An 11,095-nucleotide genomic window follows, 5' to 3' on the forward strand; every position below is an offset into this window, starting at 1 on the left:
CTAATTTTTTGCATATTGGACAGACTTGGAGCTCCTGTAAATGATGTCATCTTCTTTTAGAATTAGCTCTTGCTCCTTATATATGGGAAAACAGCAATGTTCTTTTTTGCAATTTTTACCCAATTAATTTACAAAAATGACTTACACATTCTTGTATAGTGCACAATAGTGACAGATCTATACACTCTAATAATTCACTTTATTTCCTCACACGTCACAGTGAGCACACTGGACAGATCAGTGCTGTTGGCCCTGCGGTCTCACCCAGGCTATTTGAAGCTGCACTCATTCTCTATCACGTGGGACATGTTTATTGACATGCAGTGTCTAATTAATGAGCCTTTTTTTGCTTGATGATTATATGAATTTTCTCTGCTCTAAGCAAACTGGACTGTTGCATTTTTAAATGTAAAACTTTATGATTACTTGAATATACAGCATTCGGTGGCAATATATTATTTGTGTTTACCATTGTGTTTGGTTTAACAAAACTTGTTCACAATATCAACATCTGTCTCCATTAGACACATAGATCCAAAATTTCGCATTCTTGTGACACATTTGTCACTGTTTGGAGTCAATATGACAAAGTTAACGACTGCTTTCAATCCCTCTATAGATTTATGCTCTGAGGGTTCAGATCAGATTATAACCCAGGATAAGATTGCTCATATGTCATAATGATTTATGACAACATTTTCTTAGCTTTCAGAGTCTAGCCTTTTGTGTTGACATTCACCTTCACATGATCTATGATGCATCAACAAGTAATATTAGGTCAAGGTTCTCAATGGGAGTCTAATAAATTGAAAATCTGTTTGGAACTGTTCTTGATGGAAATAAAACAATTGTGAGCCCATTCCTGGAATCCAGCCAGGACACCTGTCTGTCCATGAACCCTGCACAGTACCTTGGAACTCACCTGGAATCTGCAACTTGTATTAGTTTTCAAGCTAGAGCTTTCTAGTACAAATGACCCCTGGAATTATGTGTGGCTATCTCAGGAGAAGGAAGAAATATTGACCTGCTTAAACAATAAGGGAAATCACAACATAATTAGATGACATTTCCAGATGTGTGTCATCTCAAACGAGGATCATTCACAATCTGTGTAAAATCAACTCCCATGAACATGGTTCTTTTTCCCATTTTGCACATTGATACATCCCAGTGAATCAGCTTTGAGTTCTGATGAAGACCTGTCACGTGTGGACACGATGACAGGAATCTCCAAGGTCGCATGAAGACATGTATTGGGACTGTGAGAGGGAGGGAATGGTTCTCCTGAAATTAACTTTAATGAACTAGCAAAGCACCCACATGTCCCCCTCCTGCCCTGTCACTAGAACTATGTCCCAGGTCCACACTGACAGATCCTGACCCAAGTCTGAATCTCCAAGGCTGACCAGTTTTCTCTAAAATTTGATCCATCAGTTTTTTAAAAAGGAGTTTATTTGTATGATTTATTCATTATGTGATCAATAAACAAAGATAATTATGCTCTTCTTGTAAATAATATTATTTATTTCTTTAACTCCTTATGTTTTCTGTAATCAATTTTCTAGAATTTAAAATGAATTATTCCAAATGTTTTTAATTAATTTTAATGGGGTGACATTGATAAATCAGGGTACATATGTTCAGAGAAAACATCTCCAGGTTATTCTGACATTTGACTATGTTGCACACCAATCACTCAAAGTCTAATCTTCTCTAAACATTTACACCTAAACATAAGTGGTCATAACTGAGTTTATCCAATCTCTTCAAATTTTTTAAATGACCTTCAACTGAGTCTAGAGAATAAAAAATGAGGGCAGTGCAGCTGGAGAACAGTGTTCTTTCTCAGAGTCTCAGGAAAGCATGACCAGAGGCAGATGTATGGGAGGTTGCACTTGGGCAGTGAGATGAATCGAGTTGAAATGGAAGGTGCCTCTGGTGTTCTCAATGTCTCACCTCAGGATCAAGGACCCTGGAGAAGACACATATTTTCCTAAAAAGATTAGGACTTGAACCCTGGGACTCCCAGAGAAGCCTCTGTCCTCTCTCAGATGGGGTCAACTCTTCAGTTATGAGATAGCTTGCCTCATGAATATGCAAATGAGGTGAGGTAGGGTAGTTAAATAAGGATGTGTCTCTGTCCTCAGAGCATCCTCCACAGCCACACCCTCCCCTCCACAAGTCCTGTCACCTCAGCCACTCACCATGGACTGGAGCTGGAGAGCCTTCCTCCTGGTGGCAGTGGCTGCAGGTAAGGGGCTCTGCAGTCCCTGGGTTGATGGGGGACCAAGGACTAGTCAGTGGGGAATTCCACACATTCTTGTCTCCTCCCCACAGGTGTCCACTCCGAGGTGCAGCTGGTGCAGTCTGGGGCTGAGCTGAGGAAGCCTGGGGCCTCAGTGAAGGTCTCCTGCAAGGCTTCTGGATACACCTTCACCAGCTACAATATGTACTGGGTGCGACAGGCCCTTGGACAAGGGCTGGAGTGGATGGGGGAGGTTAATCCTAACACTGGTGGCACAAACTACGCGGAAAAGTTCAAGGGCAGAGTCACCATGACAGCAGACAAGTCCACGAGCACAGCCTTCATGGAGCTGAGCAGCCTGAGAGCCGAGGACACGGCCGTGTATTACTGTGCGAGACACAGCGAGGGGAAGTCAGTGTGAGCCCAGACACAAACCTCCCTGCGGGGACGGGAGGGCCGGGCTGCAGGGGGCGCTCAGGACACCAGGGGGCGCTCCGGACCCACGGAGCCCGAGACCAGCCCCAGGAGCAGGTGCAGAGGGAGGTGGGGAAGGAAGGGGCTTCCTGTGGGGTCAGGGTTTCCTCTCAAAGCTCCCGGCTGCATCCAGGGGCACTTCTTCCTTCTTCTCTGTGGCTCTACTTTCTCGTATTCTCACTGCAGACAGCAAACCGGGCTGTAACGTTACCTGTTTGCAGAGGACATATCAGCAGTTACTACAGAGCTCTCCTTCACGAAGTTTCTGTATTTTCTATTTTTCTTTCTTGAGATGTAAACCACCCAGAGTCCTCTTGTCTTCCCTGTGGTTGAGAAAAATCTTCCTCAAACTGAGACGCCAGCTCAGTCTAAACACTACTGTGCTGATCCACACTCTGTTCTACTTGCCAGCCTGTGCCCACGTTGGCCCAGCGTCCTGATTGGCACACCTGGCCTCACAGTGATTAGGATCCTCCTCCAGGAAGTCCACCCATAGGTCTCTGTCCTCCATACCACACTTTGTTAATCTCTTGATTTTACTTCGCTCAAGTGGAGGTAGAAACCCACTCCTACACCTGAATTTAATGATCAACTATTTTAAAGTGATTTTCATTAGCTTCCCTTTGGATAGGACACTTCTGATTACAGTGATGTCCCAACAAGATTATTCAGCATGAGCTCCTATATCAACACCTTTAACTCAGTCATTCAAAATTAATTATCTCTGAAAATCTTGTCACTTAAAATATTACCCAGCAGTTGGAATCTAGATATTCCTAGTGTCTGTGTCCAGCCATCACAGTACCATGAGGATCAGGGCCTCATGCACCACAGGGACTCAGATGACGTACCTTCCTGTGCACTGGAGGCTGTGTGTGTGAGAGTGAGCATGTGCATGTGGGTGTGCACATGCCAATTTCATTGCACATGGGGTTGTGATTGTGTGTGCAATGTGTTTTGTGTGTGCACATGTATGTTTTCATCTCTCTGCTGAGTCTTATGCAGCTCACAGAACAAGGGTCTTGTCACATGTAAATGAGAACCAGGATCCAGGGAAATCAATGCCTCATAGAAACCCTGTTTCCCTCCCTGTGGGCTGGGTGTCAGTCTCAGGACTAGAGCGTGTCATGAACAGAGCATGTAGTTTCTTCAAGTCCCATCTGTGACCATTTGTTAAATATTTCCTAGCAGACAGTTACTTACCACACACTTGAACTTCCACCCCCATGAGAGTTGTCTCCCTGCCCTACAGAGTCCACACCACAACCCACCTCCTCTCCTGGCTGCAGGTGCCTGAGAAGCCTCAGCTGCCCCATCCTCGGGTCTCACATCCTTATGGCATCCCCACATGTACATCTGAAGTTAATTTTTACATTTTCTTATGTTAATTTGTGTTATGTTAAATTTATTATTAGCCCAATCAGAAGTTCATAGAAAAGTGGGGGGAGGGAAATTGGGTGGTTTTTTTGTTTTATTTTTTGCTCTCATACCAGGATACGATTTGGGAAGTTGTTCCTTAAAATAGACTTGTCTAGCAACTTCACTTGCATTGTTTATTGAATGTTTTATAGATAGAGGTAAGGAATAATACAATTTATTCTGTAAGTGATTAAAATACAACACTGTTATTAACTTGTAGTTAGAGCTGCTGGGAGATTTCTGTGCATTGGCAGCTCTACCCTGAGGGCTCTGGGTTCCTTATAAATGTTCTTTTTGTTCTATGTCACCTCCTCACCTACCTTAAGTACAAGATGCCCCAGGACTATTTTTATGTTTCTGGCCCAGCCCTAATGCTAAAAGCTCTCTAAGGAGTCTTGTTTCATTTTAATTAGGAATAATGTTATAAACCAATATGTTGGTGCTGCGACATTTCTTTATTGGCGTGTTACTGCTGTGGAACCTCCCAACTGACAGGACTGAACACCAATAATCACAAGGTGGCCAAGTTTCCATGGTGACAGAGAGTCCAATCAGCAATCAGAACAGTCTGGTCACAGAGAATCAGTATATTTTATCTTGCTCATGATATTTCTAGAAATTTAACACCTGTAAGGTCAAATTAAATTATACTTAAGAGGCATACATGAAGTGTTCTATGCAAAAGAAAAGAAAAAAAAGACTTTAACTACAATAACCATGATGGAGACAAAATGTCCTTAAATCAAATCCACACCTTGAGTCAGTTTTCAGGACAGAAGCACCAGAATGAAGAGGAGGTCAGGTCCCCTGATGACGATGACACCACAGTATTAAATTGGTGTAATATTGATCTTTCCCAGCCTTCCTCAAAACACTGTGACTGTTGTAGAGACACTGTGCATTGAAGATCATGGAATAATAAGGTTTTCAAGGATTAATGTTACTTCTCTTTGAACTGACACGAATTTCAGATCTCAGATGTCACTGTGGTCAAAATAAGGGGCTTATGAAGATCAGGTGCTCCATGCAGTTTCCTCTCAGTCCTTCTCACAGGGTCACAGAGAGTCCTTGAACCCATCCTGTGGTTACTGCCCAGGGATGGATGGTGTCACTGATCTTCATAGGACATACAGCAAACTGAGGACCACATTTATAGGGTTTTCCATACCTGAAAAAGGATAATATCTTATAAAAGGCAGCATGGAAACTGCCTGTACTGAAAACAAAAATAGGGAATTCTGAGACTCATGCCACAGTCAAGGCCTCAAAAATCCCAGGTGATTCCTACTTCATCCACATTCAGTCACCTATTTGTCTGTGTGTGGGACATGGATACTGGAGAATGGCAGTGAATTACTGTAACTTGACCTGATGGTGACTCCAATATGAGCTCTTGTATCACATGTGAATTTAGCTTTGAGTAAACTAACATAACCCGCAGCCTGGGATGGGGCTACTGACCCTGGAAATGCTGTTTTCCACATAGCTGTGAATGGAGCCATAAATATTAGAGGGCTGATGGTCCAACTGATCAGGTGTACAGAATCAAGTGTGAGTTTTAACATGAATGATAGAATGGAACTACGTGATTCCACCAGATGCCGCCACCCCAGGACATCCATTCTAATCCTAAAGCCTCTGGATTGATGGAGCACAGGGATGTGGGACATGCAAGAACTGAAACAATGTGACAAGCCCTTATTAGTGTTGGGAACCGCATCTTAGGAGAGAAGATAGGGAGAGAAATCAGGTGGAGCAGGGAGCCTGAACTCAGTCCCGCTTAACAGATAATAGCAGAGACACAAATATATTTTCAAAAGCAGAGTCAAAACTCACATATTATAGAGTCCTATTTCTTTTCAGTCAAAGTCTTTAAAACTATCAGTTGACTGATTTCTCCATTTAAAGTCCAATCACAAAAGCTGCAAATACCAAATTAACAATAAATATTCTTATTATTGTCATGAAGAGGACAGTGCAAATGATACAAAATATCCTCACTGTTCATGTCCTCGTGTCCCTCTTCCCTTCACACAGTAAATTCCTGACCTTAAAGTTGAGCTCTTCCAGCCCCAAGTCTTGGGAGTACAGAGAGGAGGCTGGTTAAGTCACAAGGTTATGCAGCCTGCATGGCTCAGAGTGACCACGAGGGGGCAGCATCACCTCCACAATCTTCTTCTTGGATGTCTTTGGAGCAGTTATGTGCGCAACTGCATTACAAAACATAGTGTAAAACCTCACTACCAGTTTAGATGTAAGGATTCTTCCCTCTCTCTAGACACACTAGGAGCTCAGTCCACTCTGGGTCCTCACACTTACCAGGTCCATGCTCTCGCTCACCTGTTCCAATGTGCTTCTACACACACAGCTCTATAAAGTGCTGTCACTGGTAAGTTAACATTCCCACAGCCTCTCCATCAGCTCCATGAATCTCTCAACCTTCTCAGAGCCTCTGATCACAGTGACAGTAAACCAACTACCCTGGGTAGAGGAATGTGGGGGAGAAAGTGGAGGGTAGAAAGTAAAGAGGAACAAATAAACTGTGAAAAAAATAATTTGAATTTGCATGATAGGTACCCAACATAACCAACAGTTCAAATGCTATGGAAATATTTACCTGAAGTTTATTTACTCTAAATGATTAATCTCAATCTTTTAAATTTAAATTTCTAAATTAAATTAAATTAATTTAAAAAACTGAAAAGGATAACAACTTCTCAACACTCAGTCTCCTTTGTCTCCTTGAAGTTCCAGAAGCCAGAGCTACTCAGGGCCAAGGCACCAACATCACCACGTACACAAAGTTCACTCTCACAAGATCTTCAGCCTGTGGTCCCTTCCCAGGTGTGTACATGTCTCCAGGCCTGATGTGTAGATAACACTAGAATACAGATGTAAATTCATTCGCTCATTACATACCCTCTAGGGACAGGTATCTGTACTCTCTAGGGACAGGTCCCACTCTGCCTTAGATTTCTTTCAGGGGAGCAATGCGGACAGCTAGGGAGAAGCACAGGCCCAGATGCAGCGTTCACTCTTACCAGGTGTGGTCTATTGGTCGTGCTCCAGACTTACATATGATTCTTTATTTTAATTGAAATGTTGTCATAACCACTGCTCACATTAGATGCTCACAGGAGCACTGAGGCACTGCCCTCTGTAGGACTCTACCCCAGAGCTCCCTATAGAGTAGGACGCTATGCAAATAGGACCTCCTCTGCTCATGAAAACCAGCCCAGCCCTGACCCTCTGAGTCAGAAACCAGGCACGAGATGTCCATCCGGGTCCATTCCCTGCTTAGTACTGAACACAGACAACTCACCATGGAGTTTGGGCTCATCTGGGTTATTCTTGTTGCTGTTTTCAGAGGTAATTTATGGAGAATAAGACACTAACTATGTAGGTGAGTGTGACTGAGAGAATCAGTTGAAGTGTGATAGTTTCCTGACCAGAACGTCTTTGTGTTTGCAGGTGCCCAGTGTGAGGTGCAGATGGTTGAGTCTGGGGGAGGCTTGGTGCAGCCTGGGGGGTCTCTGAGACTCTCCTGTGCAGCCTCCGGATTGACCTTCAGTGATTACAACATGCACTGGATCCGCCAGGCTCCCGGGAAGAGGCTGGAGTGGCTCTCATTCATTAATCCTGGTGGTGATAGAACATATTATGAAGATTCTGTGAAGGGCCGATTCACCATATCCAGAGACAACGCCAAGAACATGCTGTATTTGCAGATGAGCAGCCTGAGAGCTGAGGACACGGCTGTGTATTATTGTACGAAAGACACAGCGAGGGGAAGTCAGTGTGAGCCCAGACACAAAGATCCCTGTGGAGACGGGAGGGCTGGGTTTCAGGGGGCACTCAGGACACCAGGGGGCGCTCCGGACCCACGGAGAACAAGACCAGCCCCAGGAGCAGGTGCAGAGGGAGGTGGGGAAGGAAGGGGCTTCCTGTGGGAGCAGGGTTTCCTCTCAAAGCTCTCAGCTGCATCCAGGGGCACTTCTTCCTTCTTCTCTGTGGCTCTAGTTTCTCATAAACTCACTGCAGACAACAAACGAGGAGATAGCATTGTCTCTTTGCAGATGACAAATCTTCAGCGACTGGGGACCTCTTTGTTACCAAGTCTCTAACGTCCTGTTATCTTTTCCTCACAGAGTGAATCGCAATTTCCTTGGAAATTAAATATAACAGGTATCTCTTAGGTCCCACTAGAAGTGTTTACTTCAGAAGAACGAATCTTTATTGTCATACAGAAATAAATGCAAATACTTATTAAAACGGTATTTGTGTCTGATAGAAGCTAGAAACAGCCAAGAATCTTCTCATCTGAAAATAAACAATATAAGTAAAACTCGGCAATGGTGTGTCATTTAGGAAAAACAACACTCAACTGATAAGGCAACAACACGTATGGATATCAATGATTACCCAGTGAATGAAGCAGCCTTAGAAATGACAACCTAGATGTCCTGGGTGGTCACACAGCTGCCTGAGGACCAGGCGGGGCTTCCTCCCTTGCTTGCCCACTCCCACGTGGAAAACCCCACGCCCTGCAGGGGGCGCCTTCCCTCACTTTCAGCCGGACCTGAGGGATGGACGGCTCCACACACTGAAGTAAACGCACCCAGGCTCCAGGGATGGACCGTGTCCTCAGTCAGGGTCTGACACCTCTCCTGACAGCACCTGTCCCCTCCAGGTGCCTCCATCTTTGGTTCTCTCCTGTGAGCGCGCGGGACCCTGGGCAGCCGGCACTCCACTGCTCCACGTCCCTGCAATCGCCCTTCCCCACGTCCAGGCTCCAGGTGCCTACACTCTACTGGAAATGACGTCATCTCCATGGACTCGGTCTGGAACTTTGATGACTTATCCAACTGCTGCTCTGACAAAACCGTGAGGCAGTTTCTGCAGCTGCCGCTGGGGACAAGGATGGTTTGTCTTCCCTCAGTAGGAGCTGAGGTTCAGTGGAGGGTGAGTGGCAGCTCCCCATCTCTATGTCCTGCCCGCCCTGGGGGTGAACCACTGCCACACATGTACACCGGTGCCGTCAGGGACCCAGAATCCCCAGAAGAGCTGTGCCCTGGACTCAGCCTCCATCCAGGAGTGGAGCTGAGGAGGGAAGGAAGATGTCCTGATTTTTGGAGACTCCATGGATCTCAGTCTCAAAGGATCACCCTGCGCTGAATGAGGGACATGGATGTCCCCCCTCTTGCAAGATAGCCCTGTGAGCTGGAGCTGGGTTCAGGAAGCCCGTGTTCAGGCTGCACCCCCCTGCAGAATTTTACTTCTTATCTCCACGGGATACAGTTGTGATTGGTTAGAGGTTCCAGTTCCCAGGGAGAATTGCTCCTCTTTGGGGAGAGTGGGGGTGTTCCTGAATCTGGGGCTGTGACTGCTGCCTTGTTTGGTGTGGTCCAGCAGGGGTTGCTCAGGACACATCAGGGGACACACACACACACACACACACACACACACACACACTGTGTGTGTGTTTCATTCCTAGAACTGGTGCTGATGGAGGTTCAAGGACTTTATACAGTTGTGATCTGAGGCTTCCTCTCCACTTCAAATGTCCCAGGAAAACTTTTACACATTTAGTATTTTCCTCTTAGCAGTCACATCCTGGAATGCTGTGAAAGAACACCAGAGTTGGGGTGTTTATGAAACTAGCATCTACCTCCACTGTCCTGGGGGCTGAACACCCCAATACAGACACCAGCAGACTCAGTGTCTGAGGGCCTGCTTCCTGGTTCAGAGGCAGCCTTCGTAGCCCTGTGTCCTTGTGGGGAACGGTGACAGAGCTCTCAGGGTCCTTATCATGATGGCACTAGTCCTGTTCCAAATCCTTCACCTTCATGATATAATCACTATTAAGACTCCACCACCTTGGGGAAGGGGCGGAAACATTACTTAATCTCGAGGCTGACCTGTTGTTTATTCACATGCAAAAAATAAAAAATAGAAATGGAAAGTCAGTGCACTTCTGAAACCGTACTGCAAAATTAGTTGCTTATGATGCACTGACCTCGATGGAAAGTACAAACATCAGGAAAACTTCAGAAGAAGAAAGGCATGCATTTCATGTGATGATGGCCTTGCCAGTGTGTTTTAGATAAAATATGAAGAACAAGACCCACGAATACACAGTGACAAGTGAGACTGGTAAAAACAAGACCTTTTCCCTCCAAACATTCTGTCCATGAAAAGGAAGGACATGGAGACCCAGCACAGCATGTTTTCAACTTATATATCTGGTAACATGATGTTTCCAGAGTAATAAAAATCTCTCCAGACTCTGCGGGAGCTGGGGGCCATCTAACCCCAGGGTGTGGTCCAGCATCAGGGGCAGGCTGCAGAGGGAGAGGCTTCCTGACAAGGTCACGGTGTCCTTGTCTAAGAGCAAGTCTCTGCTCAAGCTCCTGTTTGCTTCAATAGGAGCTCCACCTTCCCCGAGGACACCACACTCTGAGAGGACTTTCCTCAGTTACTGAATAAGCTCTATAGTTGGAATATGATGAATTGTATACATGCATAGTCACTGCTTCTATCCTTAACTTTCATCAGCAAAATAATATTTGGTGGAATTACTTTGCGTTCTTTGCTAGAGGCCTTGGAGTGGGGAAGGTGTGTTGGCACCAAGAGCGATAGACATGATCACAGAAATTCCACATCAGGAACCAGAGGCTTCCCAGCCTGCCTGCTCCCTGGGTCGGGGTTATTCAGATCAAAGTACAGTCATTACACCTTAAATGAAAATACACAAGGTCTTTCAAATGGAAACAACCAAAGTGTCCTTCAACAGAGGAACAGATAGAAAAGCTGTGGTACATGTATACAGTGGAACATGATTCAGTCATAAAAAATGTTGACAAATTGCAGTTTACAACAATATGGCTGAACCATGAGAATATTATGTAAGTGAAATAAGTAAATCAGAAAAAGCAAAGAATTATGATTTCACACATA

General features: G+C 45.0%; 2 gene segments (V, D, J or C); both read left to right on the plus strand.

Annotated features, from left to right (window-relative positions):
- The first annotated feature begins 2,174 nt into the window (after positions 1-2,174).
- Positions 2,175-2,666, plus strand: LOC136376232 (immunoglobulin heavy variable 1-46-like). The segment is given in 2 exon segments: positions 2,175-2,251; positions 2,338-2,666. Coding segments are annotated over 2 exon segments (375 nt in total).
- A 4,795-nt stretch (positions 2,667-7,461) lies between these two features.
- Positions 7,462-9,242, plus strand: LOC136376068 (immunoglobulin heavy variable 3-48-like). The segment is given in 3 exon segments: positions 7,462-7,507; positions 7,610-7,906; positions 9,181-9,242. Coding segments are annotated over 3 exon segments (405 nt in total).
- Positions 9,243-11,095: the final 1,853 nt, after the last annotated feature.

This window comes from Saccopteryx leptura, chromosome 6, assembly GCF_036850995.1.
Source record: "Saccopteryx leptura isolate mSacLep1 chromosome 6, mSacLep1_pri_phased_curated, whole genome shotgun sequence".
Classification (NCBI taxonomy): Eukaryota; Metazoa; Chordata; class Mammalia; order Chiroptera; family Emballonuridae; genus Saccopteryx; species Saccopteryx leptura.